The sequence below is a fragment of the Coloeus monedula genome, assembly GCF_965178545.1.
Source record: "Coloeus monedula genome assembly, chromosome: 22".
Lineage (NCBI taxonomy): Eukaryota > Metazoa > Chordata > Aves > Passeriformes > Corvidae > Coloeus > Coloeus monedula.
In genome coordinates, this window is record NC_138802.1 from 8,089,737 (window position 1) to 8,108,535 (window position 18,799).

At 63.4% G+C, this 18,799-nt stretch overlaps 1 protein-coding gene across 6 annotated transcripts in view; it reads right to left on the reverse strand.

The window, feature by feature from the left end:
* The window catches only part of HSPG2 (heparan sulfate proteoglycan 2), a 40,032-nt gene that overhangs the window by 7,270 nt on the left and 13,963 nt on the right, over nucleotides 1-18,799 (reverse strand). For 2 of the 6 annotated variants that reach the window (XM_082295713.1, XM_082295710.1), the window contains 52 exons: nucleotides 18,268-18,408; nucleotides 17,777-17,953; nucleotides 17,497-17,676; nucleotides 17,182-17,300; nucleotides 16,997-17,108; nucleotides 16,803-16,916; nucleotides 16,596-16,723; nucleotides 16,432-16,518; nucleotides 16,296-16,345; nucleotides 16,123-16,211; nucleotides 15,908-16,048; nucleotides 15,636-15,827; nucleotides 14,968-15,060; nucleotides 14,804-14,884; nucleotides 14,494-14,724; nucleotides 13,756-13,869; nucleotides 13,539-13,666; nucleotides 13,370-13,456; nucleotides 12,201-12,427; nucleotides 12,018-12,128; nucleotides 11,836-11,936; nucleotides 11,342-11,522; nucleotides 10,788-10,847; nucleotides 10,484-10,606; nucleotides 10,257-10,397; nucleotides 9,348-9,490; nucleotides 9,128-9,263; nucleotides 8,893-9,038; nucleotides 8,673-8,811; nucleotides 8,441-8,595; nucleotides 8,181-8,319; nucleotides 7,879-8,030; nucleotides 7,413-7,551; nucleotides 7,137-7,294; nucleotides 6,672-6,810; nucleotides 6,437-6,588; nucleotides 6,203-6,341; nucleotides 5,969-6,120; nucleotides 5,745-5,883; nucleotides 5,509-5,660; nucleotides 5,287-5,425; nucleotides 5,053-5,204; nucleotides 4,828-4,966; nucleotides 4,594-4,737; nucleotides 4,385-4,519; nucleotides 3,744-3,925; nucleotides 3,478-3,670; nucleotides 3,212-3,391; nucleotides 1,436-1,696; nucleotides 962-1,157; nucleotides 782-879; nucleotides 21-287 (listed from right to left, as the gene is read on the reverse strand). In XM_082295713.1, coding sequence (XP_082151839.1) covers nucleotides 21-287; nucleotides 782-879; nucleotides 962-1,157; nucleotides 1,436-1,696; nucleotides 3,212-3,391; nucleotides 3,478-3,670; nucleotides 3,744-3,925; nucleotides 4,385-4,519; nucleotides 4,594-4,737; nucleotides 4,828-4,966; nucleotides 5,053-5,204; nucleotides 5,287-5,425; nucleotides 5,509-5,660; nucleotides 5,745-5,883; nucleotides 5,969-6,120; nucleotides 6,203-6,341; nucleotides 6,437-6,588; nucleotides 6,672-6,810; nucleotides 7,137-7,294; nucleotides 7,413-7,551; nucleotides 7,879-8,030; nucleotides 8,181-8,319; nucleotides 8,441-8,595; nucleotides 8,673-8,811; nucleotides 8,893-9,038; nucleotides 9,128-9,263; nucleotides 9,348-9,490; nucleotides 10,257-10,397; nucleotides 10,484-10,606; nucleotides 10,788-10,847; nucleotides 11,342-11,522; nucleotides 11,836-11,936; nucleotides 12,018-12,128; nucleotides 12,201-12,427; nucleotides 13,370-13,456; nucleotides 13,539-13,666; nucleotides 13,756-13,869; nucleotides 14,494-14,724; nucleotides 14,804-14,884; nucleotides 14,968-15,060; nucleotides 15,636-15,827; nucleotides 15,908-16,048; nucleotides 16,123-16,211; nucleotides 16,296-16,345; nucleotides 16,432-16,518; nucleotides 16,596-16,723; nucleotides 16,803-16,916; nucleotides 16,997-17,108; nucleotides 17,182-17,300; nucleotides 17,497-17,676; nucleotides 17,777-17,953; nucleotides 18,268-18,408 — 7,474 coding nt within the window. Of the gene's footprint in view, nucleotides 1-20; nucleotides 288-781; nucleotides 880-961; nucleotides 1,158-1,435; nucleotides 1,697-3,211; nucleotides 3,392-3,477; nucleotides 3,671-3,743; nucleotides 3,926-4,384; nucleotides 4,520-4,593; nucleotides 4,738-4,827; nucleotides 4,967-5,052; nucleotides 5,205-5,286; nucleotides 5,426-5,508; nucleotides 5,661-5,744; nucleotides 5,884-5,968; nucleotides 6,121-6,202; nucleotides 6,342-6,436; nucleotides 6,589-6,671; nucleotides 6,811-7,136; nucleotides 7,295-7,412; nucleotides 7,552-7,878; nucleotides 8,031-8,180; nucleotides 8,320-8,440; nucleotides 8,596-8,672; nucleotides 8,812-8,892; nucleotides 9,039-9,127; nucleotides 9,491-10,256; nucleotides 10,398-10,483; nucleotides 10,607-10,787; nucleotides 10,848-11,341; nucleotides 11,523-11,835; nucleotides 11,937-12,017; nucleotides 12,129-12,200; nucleotides 12,428-13,369; nucleotides 13,457-13,538; nucleotides 13,667-13,755; nucleotides 13,870-14,493; nucleotides 14,725-14,803; nucleotides 14,885-14,967; nucleotides 15,061-15,635; nucleotides 15,828-15,907; nucleotides 16,049-16,122; nucleotides 16,212-16,295; nucleotides 16,346-16,431; nucleotides 16,519-16,595; nucleotides 16,724-16,802; nucleotides 16,917-16,996; nucleotides 17,109-17,181; nucleotides 17,301-17,496; nucleotides 17,677-17,776; nucleotides 17,954-18,267; nucleotides 18,409-18,799 lie in introns of all 6 variants that reach the window. The other 4 variants (XM_082295709.1, XM_082295708.1, XM_082295711.1 and 1 more) reach the window with 3 other exon arrangements.

Genomic DNA, 18,799 nt, shown 5'->3' on the forward strand with positions numbered 1-18,799 from the left:
CTCCGTGTCCCCATGCTCACCCTGCACGTGGAGGATAACGTGGGACTGGACGGTGCCCACGGCATTGGTGGCGGTGCAGCGGTACTGCCCGGCGTCCACCCGCTCCACCTGCTCGATGGTGAGGGTGCCAGCGCGGACCAGCACCCCGGGGCGGATGCGGCCCCCTACTTTGCTCCAGGTGACATGGGGACGGGGTTCCCCCAAGCCCAGGCACTCCAGCTCCACTGTTGTCCCTGCCAGCACCGTCTGCACCGCGGTCCGGATGTTGATCAGGGCCCTGGGGAGAGCTTGGGGGGACAGTGGGGTTCTGGGGTGAGCCCCCGGCACAGGGAGGCATCACAGTCTGGCACCGGAGTGGGAGATAGGGAAAAATGGGGCTCCTGAGGGATGTGGGGCAATTGGGGTGGCTGTGGGAAGGGGGAGAGGTCAGAGGTGCTGGAGTCCTTGGGAGCATGGGGAGACATGGGGGGCACCAGGGTGGACATGGGTGTGGGAAGAGATAGGGGGCACTGGGGTGTCCGTAGGGGTGGGGAGAGATTGATTGTGTTGGGGTGTCCACAGGCATGCGGAAGAGTGGGAGGTATTGGGGTGTCTGCTGGCTTGAGGAGAGATTTGGGGTCACCATGGGCAGTGCGGGTATCTGGGTACCTGTGAGTGTAGGGAAATGGAAGGTGCTGGGGAGCCCCTCGGTGTGGGGACATGGGGGTCTTGGGGTGCTCTTGTTAGTGGGGGACAGGTCAGGGGGTGCCCATGTCCCCTGGTGCCAGGGTGACACTCCTACCCTGGACAGTGAGGGTGGCCCTGTCCTCCGCCTGCCCGCCCGGGGCGCTGGCCCGGCACACGTACACGCCCTGCGCCCCTGCCGCCAGCTCCGGCATCCTGCGGGGACACCACCAGGGTGAGAGACCCCATGGAGGGCCAGGGTGGGGGTCCCACTTCCCTGTCCCGCGTTCCTCCTTACCGCAGCACCCCGTCCCGCACGCTGTGGGTGGGGGGCAGCTCCCCACCTTCCTTCAGCCACTCCACACGGGCACGGGAGTCCCCAGAGACAGAGCAGGCGAATTCGGCGGTGCCACCCACCCCCTTGACGAGGCTCCCTGGTGTCACCTGCACCACCAAGGGACCGCCAGCGACGCCCCCACCTTCACCAGCATCACCTGGAAGGAATGCAGAGCCCCAGTGCTACCCAGTGGCACTTGCATCACTCACGGGGGATGCAGAGCCCCGGTGGTATCCAGCAACACCAGGATAACCTGAGTGGGGTGCAGACTCCCAGTGGTACCCAACGGCATCACCCAGGCGGGATGCGGAGCCCCAGTGGTACCCGTCAGCACTGGGATCGCCTGGGCGGGACACAGAGCTCTGAGGGCACCCGGCGGCACTGCCACCACCCAATGCGGAGCACCCATGGTACCCGGGCCGGGGATGGGCTCACCATGAACAGCCACACGGGCAAAGGCCTCTGCGGTGCCGACACGGTTGGTGACGACGCAGCGGTAGGTGCCTGCGTCGGTGGCGGCCGCGGGGCTGAGGCGGAGGAGGCCGGCGCGGTGGGCTGCACGTGCCGAGAGGCTGCCATTCACCTTGTCCCAGGTGTAGTGCAGCGGGGGGGTGCCGTGGGCCAGGCACTGCACCTGCAGCACGTCACCCGCCCGCACCGCCGTGTCCTCTGGGAGGATGGTGGCGTACGGAGGTGCTGCGGGACGGGTGGAACCATCAGTCGGGACAGGGCCAGGAATGGGTCAGCGGGGCAAGGAGGGTGTTGGTGGGGGCGGGTAGGGTGTGATGGAGATGGGCGTGTGTTGGGATGGATGAGAGTTGGATGGATCTACGAGGAAGGGGTGGATAGAGGAATGTGAGAGGAGATGGAGATATGGATGTCTGGGATGGCCAGGACTGACAGATGAATCCACCAAGAAGGAAGGGATGGATGGATGGATGGATGGATGGATGGATGGATGGATGGATGGATGATTGCAGAGTTTGAGAGGAGATGGCCAGCTGGGTGTGTGCTGAGATGGATGATGCACAGGGAGAAGGGGGATGCAGGAGTCAGGAAACGCAGAGTTGGATGTGAGCTGGAAAGATTGAATGATGGATGAGCGTACCAGGAAGAGGTGGATGGATAAGTTTGAGAGGAGATTGAGAGATGACAGTATGCTGGGATGGATCACATGGATGGATGTACAAGGAAGGGATGGATGGAAAAGGTGTGAGAGGAGATGGAGAGATGGATGTGAACGGGGATGGGTGAGTGATGGATGAATCCCCAAGGAAGAGGTAGGTGTGGGGGTGGATGGATGGATGACTGGCAGAGTGTGAGAGCAGGTGGCGAGTTGGGCATGTGCTGGGATGGATGAGATGGATGATGCACGAGGAAGGAATGGATGGAAGGGTGTGAGAGGAGATGGAGAGATGGCATGTCCTGGGATGGACCAGAGATGGGTAGATGCACAAGGATGAGATGCATGGAGGGGTGTGAGAGGAACCGGAGAGAGGAATGTCAGTTGAAGTGGGTGAGCAATGGATGAATCCACCAGGAAGGGATGGATGGAGGGGTGTGAGAAGAGATGGAGAGATGGATGTGAGCTGGGATGGATGAGAGAGGGGTGAATTCACAAGGATGAGATGGACGGAAGAGCAAGGAGATGGGGAGATGGGTGTGTGCTGGGATTGATGAATCCACAAGGAAAAGACAGAGAGAGAGGTGTGAGCAGAGATGGAGAGATGAACATGCACTGTGATGGATGAGTGATGGGTGAATCCACAAGAAAGAAAGGGATGCAAGAGTAAGGAGATGAAGAGATGGGTGTATGCTGGGATGAATGAGATGGATGGATCCATGAGGAAGAGGTAGAAGGAGAGATATGAGCAGAGATAAAGAGATGGGTTTGAGCTGGGATGGATGAGCCATGGATGGATCCATGGTGGATGGATATATGGACAGATGAGAGAGCAGAAGTGGAGATGGACATGCACAGGGATGGGACAAGCAGGTGGACACATCCATGGGAAGGGTTGGTGATGGAGCTTGAGAGGAGGAGGATGAGTGCTGGGATGGAGTGAGGATGGTCCCATAAGGAAGGGCTGCATGTAAGGGTGGGAGTGGCAATGGAGGTGGCCACACGCAGAGGAAGGACAGGTGATGGCCACAGGAGAGGTGGCAGCAGGAACCCAGGGGCACCCCAGCCCCCCGCTGTCCCCTCCTTACTCTCCACATCGAGGGTGACGAAGACTTCGGTGGAACCGACGGGGCTGCTGGCATTGCAGATGTACTGGCCCGAGTCCTGCTGCGCGGCACGAGGGATGACCAGGCTGCCGTTCACCACGCGGTGCTGCCAGGGCAGGGGTGCCCGCAGCTTCGACCACTCAATCCGGGGTGCTGGGTCACCTATGACCACACCATGCCCATCACCGAGGTGTCAGGTACTGCTCAGGACACCCCTTCTCCACCACGGTCCTCCAGGCTCCCCATACCTCTGGCCATGCAGTGCAGTGTGGCCGTGTCCCCGGCCACCACGGTGACGGTAGATGGTGCGGTGACCTCGGGGGCCCCGGGGTGCCGCTGCGCTGACTCCACGCTGACGTCCACCCGTGCCTGGGCTGAGCCCAGGGCACTGTGTGCTGTGCACACGTAGGTCCCGGCGTGCTCCGGCTTGGCCGGCGACAGCTGGGGGGGACAGGGTGGGGATGAGCACCAGGCACTGCCCGGTGCCCCATGGTGCCCCTGGGTGCCCCCTCACCTGCAGGATGGCCTGGCTGTCCATGTGCAGCAGTGTCTGGTGCTCCACCTTCTGCCGGGAGCCCAGCCGGCTCCAGCGCACCAGCGGCCGTGGCTCGCCCCGGCCCAGGCACTCCAGGCTCAGGGATTTGCCCTCCTTCACTGTCACGGGGCCTGGTGGCATCACTGACACCGTGGGGGCACCTGGAGAAGGAGGAAGACATTGGGGTGGGGATTAGGACACCACCATGAAGGATGTTGGCCTGGCCACAGGGACACCCATCACCTTGGGAGCATTGGGAGCATGGGAGGAAACGAGCATGAGGGTGGGGATGGGGACAAAATATCTCAGGAGCATCCAAAGCCCATGGAGGACATCAGCATGGGGGATGGGGACATCACAACTCCTGGGGCCTCAGGAAGGGCACCAGCATGGGGACATGGGCACCACCACTCCAGGACAACTTGAAGCATGGAGAGGAGATGGGGATAGGGACACCATTGCTCCAGTGGTATCTGGATGACATGGAGGACACCAGCATGGTGACAGGGAGCCCACCCTGAGGGCATCTGGAGCACGTGGAGAACATGGGGATGGGGACACCAATGGAGACACCTGGAGCATATGGAGACAGGGACAGGGCCACCCTGGCCACCTCATACCTTGCACCACGAGGTTGACGACGCTGCTGGCGACGCCGAAGCGGTTGGAGGCCACGCAGTGGTAGGCACCCTGGTTGCCCACGTGGGCACCGGTGATGGAGATGACTGAGCCGTTGGCGCTGATCTTCACATTGTCTGGGCAAGGAGGAGCCATCAGCACCAGGGCCACCCTGGGGACCATGCCAGGGCCACCCTGGGGACTACCATACCTTGGAGGTGTTGGCCAGGCCCCATCCGCCAAGTGATGTTGACAGGCCGGGCACCATCGTGGACGCGGCACTTGAAGGTGGCATCCTCACCCGGTGCCACTGCCATGCTGTGTGGGTCGATGGAGATGATGGGGCTCTGCAGACCTGTGGGGACAAAGGGACAGAGAGGCCACGAGGTCACTCACATCCCCTATTTCCCCCCAGCATCCTCCCTCACCCCGTGGCCACACTCACGGTAGCTGGAGCTGTCACGGGAGGTGACAGTGACAAAGACAGTGGCCTCGCGGGCAACACTGCCCGTGTCAGCCCGGCACACGTACTCTCCTGAATCGGCCACCGAGAGCTGCGACAGCCGCAGCCGGGACCCTGAAATCTGAGGACGTCATGACAGAAGGTGGTGGCATCACCCAGCCATGCGCAGCCACCACCGTCCCCCACCCCGCCGGTGTCCCCACCTACCTGGTGCTTGGCTGGGAGGGCCCCACCACGCTTGTACCACGTGATGGTGGCCTGTCCCTGGCTGGCCACCACGCAGTCCAGGTCCAGGGTCTGTCCCTCGGTGACAGAGGATGCCGAGGACTCAATGTGGATGGGTGGCGTGACGCCGGTGGCTGCATGGGCACAGTTGAGGGTGAACGGCCCCAGTGGTCCCTGACACCAGTGGGGACCTGCCCCCTGGAGGGTGGCACTCACAGTGGGATGGGTTGGCTCCGTCATCGATGGTGACGATGAGGGACGTCTCCTGCGTGATGCCGCCTGATGTCACCCGGCACACGTACTCCCCTGAGTCGGCTGCTGTCACCTGGGGGATGCGCAGGCGGGTGCCCGACACCTGGAGGGGACAATTAGGGGACAAGTCATCACCGTAGAGCAGGGGATGGGACAAATTCAGGGGGACCCTCCCCTGTCCCCTACCTGGTGGCCAACGGGCAGGGAGCCACCACGCTTGTACCACGTCACTGTGGTGGGGCCTGACCCTGCCACCACGCAGTTGAGGTCCAGGGTCTGTCCCTCGGCGATGGCCGAGGACAAGGACTCGATGCGGAGGGGCTGGGAGATGCCAGAGGCTGGGGGAGGACAGGGAAAGGGAACGTTTATCACCAAGGCGACCCTCGATTGTCCCCAAGCGCTGTCCTCTCTCTCACACTCACTGTAATAGGTGTCGGCGCTGCTGGGCACGGTGACAATGACAGATGCCTCCTGGGTGACGGTCCCCAGGGTCACCCGGCACACGTACTCTCCCGAATCAGCCACTGCCACTTGGGCAAGGCGCAAGCGGGTCCCCGACACCTGGGGAGGTGACAAGTTGAGGACACATCAGTACCTGATGCATCGTTGTGGCCTGCAGGGCAAAGCCACCTCCCCCATGTCCCACCTGGCTGTTTGGTGGCAGAGCCCCCCCGCGCCGGTACCAGGTGACATGAGGATGACCCTGTCCTGCCACCATGCAGTTGAGGTCCAGTGTCTGTCCCTCGGTGACAGCAGCGGAGGAGGTCTCGATCCTCACTGGTGGTGTGACACCAACGGCTGGGGGTGGCAATAGGGTCAGCAGGGTCACCACTGTGTGTCCTCACCATGCCCCTACGTCACCTCTCACCCATCCCAGTACCGTAAGAGGAGCCAGCACCAGTCTGGATGGTGACGATGAGGGATGTCTCATGTGTGACACTGCCCGATGTCACCCGGCACACGTACTCGCCCGAATCGGCCGCTGTCACCTGGGGGATGCGCAGGCGGGTGCCCGACACCTGGAGGGGTGACACACATGAGAATGGGGACATATACCCCTCAACACCACCAAAAATCCCTTTTCCATCCCAAAATGCTCCTCTGTGTCCCCTACCTGGTGCTTGGCTGGGAGGGATCCCCCGCGCCTGTACCAGGTGACAGTGGCCTGTCCCTGCCCGGCCACGATGCAGTTGAGGTCCAGGGTCTGTCCCTCGGCCACGGAGGAGGACGAGGACTCAATGCGCACTGGAGGGGTGACACCAGCGGCTGGAGACAGAGACAGGAGGGTCACCCCAAGGATGGTGGCACTGTCCCCCAGTCCTCAGTCACCTCCTCCTGTCCCCACTCACGGTAGGTGCTGGCACTGCTGGGCTGGATGGTGACCATGATGGAGATCTCCTTGGTGGTGGCCCCGCTGGTCACCCGGCACACATACTCGCCCGAGTCAGCCGCTGTCACCTGCAGCAGCCGCAGCCGGGAGCCGGACACCTGTGGGGAGGGGACATGGGGGTCACTGAGGCCATCAGCTCTGGCAAGGGGTCATCTGGGATTGCACAAGGCCACTTGAGCTTGCACAGGGTCACTTTGGGCTTGCATGGGCCACCTGGGCTTATGTGGGGTCATTTGGGCTTCCTTGGGGTCACTTGGTCTTCTCTGGGATCACTCGGGGTTCCATGGTCATGGGGCCACCTGCCCAGGACCAGCCAACCTTGTATGGGGTCCCCAGGACTTGCATGGGCCACCTGGTCTTGCCCAGAGCTGTGTGTCATTCCCATCCATCCCGCTTGGTGACATCCCTGCTCCGTGTCCCCTACCTGGTGCTTGGCCGGGAGGGTCCCCCCGCGCTTGTACCAGGTGACAATGGCCTGCGCAGGGCTGGCAATGACACAGTTGAGGTCCAGGGTCTGTCCCTCGGTCACAGGGGATGACAGGGACGAGGACTCAATGCGCAGTGGGGTCGTGCTGCTCGGGGCTGGGGAGCAAGATGGGTTAAGACACTGTGACCACCACCATGTGTGACCCTCCCAGGGACACCAGGAGCAGTGTCACCCTCCCGTGGGTAACCTCCCGTGTTCCCTGTCCCCACTCACAGTAGGCGCCAGCACTGCTGGGCTGGATGGTCACCATGATGGAGGTTTCCTTGGTGGTGGCCCCGCTGGTCACCCGGCACACGTACTCGCCTGAGTCAGCCGCTGTCACCTGCAGCAGCCGCAGCCGGGAGCCAGACACCTGTGGGGAGGGGACATGGGGGTCACTGGGGTGAGTTGGGCTTCCATGGGGCCACATGGGCTTGAATGGGACCACCAGGGCTTGCATGGGCTACTTGGACTTGCAAGGTATGAGCTACATGGGCTTCTGTAGGCCACCTAACCTTGCATGGGCCACCAGGGCTTGCATGGGGTTTCCTGCTCTTGTATGGGGTCACCTGGGCCTATAAGGGGCCACCCGGGCTTTCATGGGACCATCTGCATTTCCATGGGCCACCCAGGCTTGCCCACAGCTGTGGGTCAACTGCATCCACCCCCTTTGGTGACATCCCTGCTCCGTGTCCCCTACCTGGTGCTTGGCTGGGAGGGTTCCCCCACGCTTGTACCAGGTGACGGTGGCTTGTGCGGGGCTGGCAATGACACAGTTGAGGTCCAGGGTCTGTCCCTCGACCACAGCAGAGGATGGGGAGTCGATGCGCAGGGGAGTCGTGTTGCCCGGGGCTGGGGACCGAGACAGGAGGGTGACACCAGTGACACCAGTGACCACAGTCTCTGTGTCTCGCCTCGCCAGTATGGGCACCTGAGCCATGGCTCAGTGCTGTGACCCATGAGGATCCCCTGCTGGCACTGCCACCCCCTGTCCCCACTCACAGTAGGCACTGGCACTGCTGGGTTGGATGGTCACCATGACTGCGCTCTCCTTGGTGGTGGTCCCGCTGGTCACCCGGCACACATACTCGCCCGAATCGGCCGCTGTCACCTGCAGCAGCCGCAGCCGGGAGCCGGACACCTGTGGGGAGGGGACACAAGGGTCACTGGGGATACAAGGGTCACCAGAGCCACCTGGGCTCACACAGGGCTGTGCATCAACCCCAGCCTCCCTTTGCGTCATCCCCCTCTGTGTCCCCTACCTGGTGCTTGGCTGGGAGGGACCCCCCGCGCTTGTACCAGGTGACAGTGGCCTGTCCCTGCCCGGCCACGATGCAGTTGAGGTCCAGGGTTTGTCCCTCGGCCACGGTGGACGAGGATGCCTCGATCCGGACAGGGACACCTGAAGCTGGTGGTCCTGCAGGGGAGGACAGAGCTGTGACCACCCGTTGGGAGCCAGCACGTCCCCTCCAGTGCTGCTGAGCCCAGTCTCACCATAGGATGAGCCGGCTGCAGCCACGACGGTGACAATGACAGACGCCTCCCGGGCAGTGGTCCCCAAGGTTGCCCGGCACACGTACTCCCCTGAATCAGCTGCCGTGACATGGGGGACACGGAGCCGGGACCCTGAAACCTGCAGTTGGGGACATGTTTGGTGTTACACAGCAGGGGACAGGGCAGCGTTCGGGGTGCTGCCCACCCTGCTGTGCCCTACCTGGTGGCCAGCTGGCAGGGAGCCCCCACGCTTGTACCATGTCACAGTGGCAGAGCCGGGTCCTGCCACCACACAGTCCAGGTCCAGGGTCTGTCCCTCAGTGACAGATGGGGACGAGGACTCAATGCGGACAGGTGGTGCCACCCCTGCAGGAAGCAAAAAGGGGGGCATGGGTGGGTTGTAGCCCCCCCCCAAACCATCCCCGAACACCGCTGGTGTCCCCCACCCTCCTCACCTGGCACCACGGCCACCTCGATAGCAGCGTGGGCCGTGCCAACAGCGCTGGTGCCCACGCAGAGGTAGATGCCACCATCGGCCACTGTCACAGCGGGGATGACCAGCGTGGCGATGTCACCGTGCTCAGTGCGGGACTGTGGCATGAGGGTGGGTGTCAGTGGCACCTGTGGTGCACCCACACCCCCTGGAGCACCCACTGGTGCCAGTGCCCCACTCACCTGTGGCGGCAGGGTGCCCCCCTGCTTCTCCCAGGTGATGGTGGCAGTGGGGGACCCCGAGACCCGGCAGTAGAGCCGCACTGTGGAGCCCTCCTGCACCTCCGTCCGCTCCGGGCTCACCTGCACCTGTGGGGTGCCCGCGCCTGCGGGGAGGGGGATCAGGGCAGTGCTGGGGGCAATGGGGGGGTGGGGACAATGGGGGTGACATGAGTGATGCAGACAATGAGGGTGAAGGGGACCATGGGATGATGGAGGTGCTGGGGGAGATGGGGGACAATGAGGGTGATGGAGATGATGAGGATGATGGGGACAATGGGATGACGGGGATGATAGAGACGATGGGAGTGATGGGGGCAATGGGGACAATGGAGCAATGGGGTGTACAGAGATGATGGAGATGATGCGGATGGCAAGGATGGTAAGGGTGATGGGAACAAGGGAATGATGGGGGATGATGGGACAATGGAGCTGAGGAGACAACGGGGAATGAAGGGGAAGAAGAAAACAATGGGGACAATGAGAGTGACAGGGATGATGGGGGCAATGAAGATGATGGGTATTGGAGGTGACAGAGACAACGATGGTGATGATGGGATTATGGGGACAATGGGGATGAGGTGGATGGACAGTGGGAGGTGACAGGGTTGATGAGGGTTACAGGGATGATAAGAATGACAGGGATGTTGCAGACCATGGAGACAATGGAGATGGACAATGGGGATGATGCAGAGTGACAAAGATGATGGGTGATGATGGGAGCAAGAGGGGTGACAGGGACAATGGAGACAATAGGGGTGATGCACATGACAGTAGAGATGGGAATGATCGGGGTGATGGGGATGATGGAAATGATGGGGATGGGGATGATGTGGACAGTGGGGCAACAGGGACGATGGTGATGCCGCTCACCTTGCACGTGGAGGAAGGCACGTGCCATGTGCTGCCCGGCGCTGCTCCGTGCCCGGCACTCATAGTGCCCCTCGTCGGCAGGCTCGACAGCGCCGAAACGCAGCGTCCCGCCCTGAACCACGGCCCGCGGTGGCAGCGCACCTGCAGGGACACGGTCCAGCATCACCCTCACTCGCTGTGTCCCCACGCCCGGTCCCGGTGTTCCCCCGTCCCCAGCGGGCACCTACCGAGCCACTCAAGGGTGGGCTGGGGGTTGCCGGTGACCACGCAGTGGAACTCGGCCGGCTGCCCCGGTGCCACACTCAGCTGCGCTGGCTCCACGGTGGCGGTGGGGGCGGCGGCGGTGCCGGCTGCAGTGAGACCCGGGGGGGTTTAGGGCTCACCAGGCCCCCCCAGTGCTGTCCCCAGGCGGTGGGGCAGTGGGAAGTGGGGTGGCGTGGCACAGCCGGCAGCAGGGTGTGCGTGGAGCCCCGGCATGCAGCGGGTGGGGGGAGCGTGCGGACCCCCAGGAACCCTGCCCTGCTGACTTACCCGGTCTGTGCCCCTCCATGAACTCAACGGGCCCGTAGAACATCTGAGTCTTCGAGGCAGCTGCAGGAGGGGGTGGGTCTCAGGGAAGTGTGCCCATCACCCCGGTGTCCAGGCACCAAACCCACCCATCACCTTGGCATTTGGACATCAGACCTGCTCACTGCCCCGGTGTCCAGGCACCAAGTGTGCCCACCACTCCAGCGTTTGGGCATTCCATGTGCCCATCACCCCAGCACCTGGGCACCACGCATGCCCATCGCCGCAGAGCCAAGGGCGGTGAGTGTGGCCATCACCTGAAGGACTGGGTGCCACGCAAACCCATCCCCCTGGTATCCAGGCATTGGATGTGCCCATCACCCTGGCCTCTGGGCATTGACATCCACACAGCAACGTGCCCATCAAACCCAGCCTCTGGGGGCCAAGTGTGACCACCACACCAGTGCCCCGGCCCTGCTGTGCCCATCACCCTGGTGTCTGGGCAGTGAATGTGCCCATCACCCTGGTGTTTCCCATCACCCCATCACCACGGGGTGAACCACAGCGTCAGGGCTCACCCTGGACGTAGAGCGTGGCGGTGCCCTGGTCCATGTCCAGCATGTTGGAGCCGGTGCAGACGTAGACCCCGGCGTCCTGGGGCCGCACCCCACGCAGCGTCAGGATCCCGTTGAAGTCCACGGCGCCTGCTGGCAGCGTCCCATGGTTCTGCCGTGTCCACACCAGGGTGTAGGCGGGAGACTGGGGGGGACAGAGGTGGGGAGGCCTGAGGCCACTGGGATGGGCACATGGAGGGGCACATGCCTGGCTGTGCACCCATGGGGGAGGGGTGGGCACCCAGGGATGTCCCACAGAGCTGTGTAGGGACCCAAGGGGGCTTGGGGGAGTCCATATGGGTACAGCTGTTCCCGTACTCTGGATATCCCTGTGAGGACATCCTTGGGTGTCCCTTTGCTCTGTAGGACCAGGTGGGCACCCAGGGGCATCTCCACACCCTGAATGTCCCTGAATGGCCCCGCAGCCCCACTGCTGTGCTGTGCCCCCTTCCCCTCACCTTGCTCTTGGCGGTGCAGACGAAGGTGACATCGGCGCCAGGCTGCACCCGCTGCACCCGCTTCTCCTCCACGGTGACAGTGATGGGCTTCTCAGGGGTCTCTGGGCCACCACAGAGAGGGGTGAGCCCCGCTCCTGCCTCCCCTCTCTGTGCGTGTCCCCCTCTAGGTGACAACAACCTACCGGTGACAATGACCTCGGCGCGGCTGGCGTTGCTGTGCCGGAGGTTGCGGCAGGAGCAGACGTAGACGCCAGCTTCAGAGGGCTGGATGCTGGGGAAGTGCAGCTCCTCGCCTGGGGGGACAGGCAGGTGACACCCCACGCCTTGAGGAGACCCTGACGTTCCCCCCTGGAGCCCCCCAGTACCTTGTCGGCGGCTCTGGGCGCCCTCGGGGAGGGGCCGCCCGTCCTCTCGCACCCAGTGGTAGTAGAGCGGGGGGTCCCCAGTGGCCTGGCAGCGCAGGGTGACGGGGCTGCCCTGCGGCACCGCGGTGCGCACGGGGTGCACGCGCACGGCCAGCGCCGGAGGGGGCCCCGCGGGGACACAGCCCTGGCCCCGCACCGTGGGGTCACCCGTGTACCCCGGGGCGCAGCTGCAGGGAGAAATGGGGGCACTGTGTTTGTGGGGGCGCAGTGGGGTGCAAATGGGAGGAAGTATATTGGGGTGGGTGGGCTGGCGGGGGGCATTAGGGTGTGAGCATATTGGGCTACCTAAGGTGGGTATATTGGGGTGTATATGGGGAGTATATTGGGGTACGTAGGGTGGGTGCATTGGGGTGTGTATGGGGGGTATATTGGGGTACACAAGGTGGGTATATTGGGGTGAGCACATCAGGGCGAGTACATCAGGATGGGTATAGTGGGGTGGTGACTGTATCAGGGCGGGTATAAGGGTGGGCACTTTGGGGTGTCTCTGTTGGGGTGAGGCCATCAGGGTAGGTGCAGTGTGTATTGGGGTGCATATGTCAGGCTGAGCCCTTTAGGATGCAAAATTTGGGGTGAGCTCATAGGGGTGAGTACATCAGGGTTGATATAGCAGGAGAACATTGGGGTGGCTATATCGGGGTGGGTGTATCAGGGTGGGTGTATTGGGGAGCACTTTGGGGTGGGTCTGTAAGGGAAAGGCCATCAGGGTGAGTATATCAGGGTGGGTGTACTGGGGTGCATAAACTGGGGTGAGCATTTGGGGTGTGTATGTCAGGGTGAGCACACATGCTCTTTAGGACGTGTATATTGGGGTGAGCTCATAGGGGTGAGCGCATTGGGTGGGTATTGCAGGAGTACATTGAGGTGGGTAGATGTGGGTGGATATATGGGGGTGAGGCAGTGGAGGTGGGTTTTGGGGATAGGTATATATGGGTGACTCAATCACAGTGGGGTTTTAGGGTGGGTATATGGGGGCGAGCCCATGGGGTGGGGTTTTGGGGTGGGTATATGGCAGTGAACCCATCAGGGCAGGTATAGCAGGGTGGGTATATGGGGTGAGCCCATGGGGTGGGTGTTTGGGGCAGGTTTTGGGGTGCCAGCAGCCTCACCGCTCACAGTACTGCCCGGTGTAGCCCGGCTCGCAGGCGGTGCAGCGGTACCCACCGCCTCCCAGACTCTCACAGGTCCTGGAAAACCTGCGGGGACAGAGTAAGGTGAGGGCACGTCCCTTCCCTGGCACCCCCAGCCTGGCACCCCCACCGCAGTGCAGGCACCCACTGGTTTTCGGGGTACGGGAGGGGACAGGCGCAGGGCTGGCAGTCCTCGGGGGTCCCGGCGGTGGCGTCTCCGTAGAAGCCAGGGGCACATTGGTCACAGAAGTCCCCTGCTGTGTTGTGCAAGCAGCCCTGGGGGATAGTGGGGGCACAAACTGGGGGTGTCACAGCTGGGATAACACCACAGCCCCCCCAGAAACGTTCGGAATGTGGAGCCTTACGGAGCAGGCGCCGCTCTCGGGGTGGCAGCTCTCGGAGTGGCCGTTGCACTCGCACAACTCGCAGTGCCCCAGGTACAGCCCTCCGCCAGTGCGTGTGTACCCGGGGGCACAGTCCTGCGGGAAGGGACAGCGTCGGGACCCCCAGAGCCTGGGGAAGGGGCCTGGGGAGGGGGAAAGGGGGGGCTTGGGGGACAGATGGGTGATGGGGGTGCTGAGGGGTGATGAAGAGTGATGGGGTGACACTGGGGAGATGCTGAAGGGGTGATGAGGGTGATAGAGGGTGATGGGGGTGATCCTGGGGGTGATGGGGGGATGCTGGGGGCTGATGGGCAATGATGGGACTGCTGATGGTGATGATGGTACACTGATGGAGGGATGATGATGGAAGGTGATGAGGGGGTGATACTGGGGGGCAGAATGAAGGGGTGATGCGGGTGAAGCTGACAGGGTGATGGTGGGTTTGATAGGCAGATGAGATGATGGAAGGATGATGACAGAGGATGCTGGAGGGATAATGGAATGTGATACCGGGCATGATGGGGGGATGCTGGGGTGGTGGGGGATGCTGGAGCTGATGATGGGGACAATGATGAAAGGAGTGATGGCGGTGATGGAGGGTCCTACTGGATTGATGGGGGGATGCTGAGGGGTGATTGGGGAGATGATGAGGAGGTACTGGGAAGGAGGGTAGGGAGGTGATGGGAGTGATGAAGTGACACTGGGAGGGGCTGGGCTCACCTGGCAGGAGAGCCCATGGTACCCAGGGGGACAGCGACATTCCTCCACCTCGAGGGCCGGGGGCAAGCCGGGCTGGGGGGGCACGGCTGTGTCCATGGCCACGTCGGCAATGGCAGCCGCGGCCGTGCTGGTGGAGTAGGTGGCTCGGATGAGGATCTCGTCCAGGTCGGCCAGTGCCATCAGCAGGTGCTCCCGCGTCGCTGGCTGCCCGTCCGGCCGCTGCCAGTATTGCTGCAGGAACAGGGGCTTAGCAGGGTCACACTCTGGGGCAGGGGGACATCACGGACAAAAGCCACCCACCACCTCCTACCTCCCGAAAAATGATCTCAAAGGCCTGGGGGGTCCGTGGGGGCAGGTCGGGCTGGTAGGCCACCAGCGTGATGTCATTGCCCTGGGGACAAGGGGACAAGGAGGTCAGGGGGTCCTGGTGTCACCCTGTGTGTCCCTGTGCCACCCCAGCCAGCACCCCCTTACCGTGATCTGGATGTCAGCGTCAGGCAGGGGGGCTCCCTGTCCCCCCGGGGTGTAGGTCAGGGTGTAGCGGAGCCGACCCCCATAGGAGCCCACCTGCACCGGGACATGGGCAGGATTGGGATTGGGATTGGAGTGGGAAAGGAAAGGGAAGGGAAGGGGCAGGATGAAGTGGGATGGGATGGGCACAGGGAAGAGAAAGAGGATGGGCATGATGGAGACAGGGATGGGGATGGGATGAAATAGGGATGAAGAAGAGGAGAGGGATGGGAAAAGGGAGAGGGGAAAGAAAGAGGATAGGGATGAGGAAGGGAAGAGGATGGAGAGGGGAGGGGAGGGGAGTGGATGGGAGGGGGAAAGAGGAGAAAGAAAACAATGGGGGTGATGAAGGGGACAGGGGATGGCACAGGACAGGGATGAGAAAGGCAAAAATTATGGGAAAAGGGAAAGGAGAAGGGGCAAAGGGGAAAAAGACAAGGTGAAAAGAGGAAAAAGGGAAGGGAAAGGGGAAAAGGCTAAGGGGGAAAGGGAAAGAGGAGAAGGGCGGACAAAGGAGGCTGTGCCCATCTCCCGGACAGTGCCCAGGGTGCCCATGGGGAGGGGGTGCAGCCCCTGGTGGGGCATTCCCATGGCTCCACGGGCACCCTGTCCCCCAGGGGTCACCCCGTTACCTTGTCCCCCTGGTAGGGAGGTGGCAGCTGCCAGTAGTAGGAGTCAGGGGGCAGCTCCCCAAAGCGCTCGTAGGTCAGGTGGGGCTGGGGGTGCCCCGGCTGCACCCCAAAGCCGCTGCCCACGCGGGTGCTGCGCTGGCGGTTCACCAGGGCGAACCCCTGGGCATCCCCCGGGGCAAAGGACGTCCGGATCTGCGGGATTGAGGGGTGAGCGGGGTTGGGGACACATGAGGACACCCTGGGGACACGTGGGGACAAGAGGGGACACTCACGGTGCCACGGGCGTAGGCAGTGCTGGCGCAGTGCTGGACGATGCCCATGCAGAAGCAGGGCAGGCACCCGGCTGGCTCATCCCCGCTCAGGTGGAAGTGGTGGGGACGGCACGTGGCACAGTGGGGACCCTCCACGTTGGCCTGGGGGGAAACACAGCATGGTGACATGGCCCTGTCAGCCCTCCCGGGGCTGGGGACACACACACAAGGCTCACCTTGCAGCGGCACTGCCCGTTGGTGTCGCAGCCTTCACTGGTGCTGCCGCGTGGGTCACACTGGCACTGCCCGCCGGGAACACTGGGCACTGAGGGGTGACACGCAGTCAGCCACAGCCCCCCTTACTGCCACCACAGGGGACAGCACTTGGTCCCCACTCCGTGACGCTCACCTCGGCATGGCTCTCCCCGCAGCGGGTCCCCCACATACCCGGCCGAGCACCTGCGGTGGGACAAACCCAAATGAGGAAGTGAGAGGGGCATTCACCCCAAAAACACCCCCCAATCCCACCCTGGTGTCCCTGTCACCTCTCGCAGAGGCGGCCGCTGTGTCCTGGGGCACAGGCACTGCATGTGGGCTGCCCATCCTTGTCCTCAAAACACATCTTGGTCACCCTGTGGAGGGGACAAAGGGACAGGTGACACCCCATCAGTGTCCTCAGGGATGTGACAGACCGTGGAATGGCACCTACTGGGTGTCCCCATGGGGTCCATGGCAGGGACAGGGCTGGCAGTCGGCCGGGGTGCCCCGGGTGGCATCGCCGTAGTAGCCGGGTTGGCACTTGTCACACTGGGGACCCTCCGTGTGATCCCGGCAGCCCTGTAAAGAAAGGGGGTGATGGCATTTATGTCCTCGCCATGGGGGTCCCCAGGGTGTCCCCTGGCTGTCCCCAGCTGACCTGGCAGACGCCGGTGTCAGGGTGGCACTCGCTGGCGTGGCCGTGGCACTGGCACGGCTCACAGGTGCCCAGGTAGAGCCCGGCAGTGCTGCGGGTGTAGCCGGTGTCACAGTCCTGGAGGGCACACAGTGGCAGGGGGGTGGGACACGGCTCAGCATCCCTGTGGTGACGGTGAGGGGACCCGAGAGTCTCACCTGGCACGAGGCCCCGCGGTACCCAGGGGGGCAGGCGCAATCCTCCACCTCCAGCGCGGGCGGGCGGCCGGTGGCGTGTGGCACTGCCACGTCCAGGGTGACATCGGCCAGTCTGAGGGGCCAGAGGGGGTCAGCACTGCCCTGCCACCCCCCTGTGTCCCCTCCTGACCCCACAAGGAACCCACCTGCTCTCCTCTGGCTGCTCCGAGTAGGACGCGCGGATCATGAACAGGTCCACATCGGCCAGGGCCATCAGGAGGTGTTCGCGGGTGGCATCACGCCCATCTGCGCGGCGCCAGGCGCCCTGTGCCACACCGGGGTGATGTGGGGGCCGCCATCCCCCACTGCACCCAGCCCGGCCCCCAGGGCACCCAAGGTGACCTCCCCATGGCGCCCAGTCTGACCCCTGGGGATCCCAGACCAACCCCTCCCCGGCACCCAGTCCGATCCCCTCCCTCCACGACCCCTCCTGCTGAGTGCCACACAGGGACCGCTCTCACCTCACGGATGGGCACAGTGACAGCAGTGGGGACACCAGCCAGGGGGCTGGCACTGGAGAAGTGCTCCAGGAAGATCCCGTTGCCCTGGAGCAGGACATCAGGGTGCCTGGAGAGCAGGGGAGCACCCGCCAGGGCCCGGTGTGTCACCGTGTACCGCAGCTCCCCGCCGTACGCTGTCACCTGAGGGGACACCCAGCATGGCTCAGGGTCACCTGTCCCCTGAACTGGGTGGTGGGGACAGGGAGAGACTCAGAGGCGTCCCCCAGAGCGGCCGTTTCACCTTGTCCCCGGCGAAGGGTGCAGGCAGCACCCAGTAGTGGACGCCCCGTGGCAGCTCCCGGAAGGCGTCAAAGCGCAGCTCCCGCGGTGACACGAAGTGTGGCACGGCCCCCTCCAGCCACGTGCCTGACATGTTGGCCAGGGGCAGCGGTGCCGAGTCCTCAGAGCTGAGCAGCACCTGCGGGAGGGATCGTGGTGGGCATGGTGTGGCACAGCATGGCACTACATGGCATGACAAGGCACAACACGTAGGTTGTATGGCACAGCACTACATGGCACATAACGGCATGACAAGGCATGACAAGGCACCACACGGTGTGGCATGACACGGCACAGGTGACACGACATTGTGGCACAGCATGGCACAACATGGCACTACGGTGGCACGGCACAGCAAGCCATGGAATGACACATCAACACAACGATGAGACACGGCATGACGTGGTACAGGATGGCACGGTCTGGCACAGCCTGTCCCGGGCCGCAGGGTACCTGGTGGCGGTGCCAGGCGGAGCTGGCACAGGAGCGGGACAGCCCCATGCAGAAGCAGGGCAGGCAGCCCGCGGGGTTGGCAGCGCTCAGGTGGAAGGTGCCAGCGGCACAGGAGTCGCAGAGCCGGCCACGGACGTTGGGCTGGGGGCACAGGGCAGGCAGGGGTCAGCGGGGCAATGGGGGGGACTGGGTGCAGCGGGTGGGATGGGGGCTGGGGGCATTGGTGGGACTGGGTACCCCAGGGACCAGACTGGGTGTCACAGGGGTCAGACTGAGTGTTATGGGGGACTGGAGTGGGTCCTGCTGGGGGGTTGGACTGGGTGCCATGGGGCAGGAGGTGGGGTCGGTGCTGGGTGGATTGGACTGGGTACCCCAGGGATCGCACTGAGAGCTATGGGGGGTGGGACTTGGAGCTATGGGGGGCTGGGACTGGTTGCCTCAAGGGCTCTGAGTGGGGGCTGGACTGGGTGCTATGGGGCACAGGCAGGATGAGTGTTAGGGCAGAGACTGGGTACCTGGGACCAGACTGGTG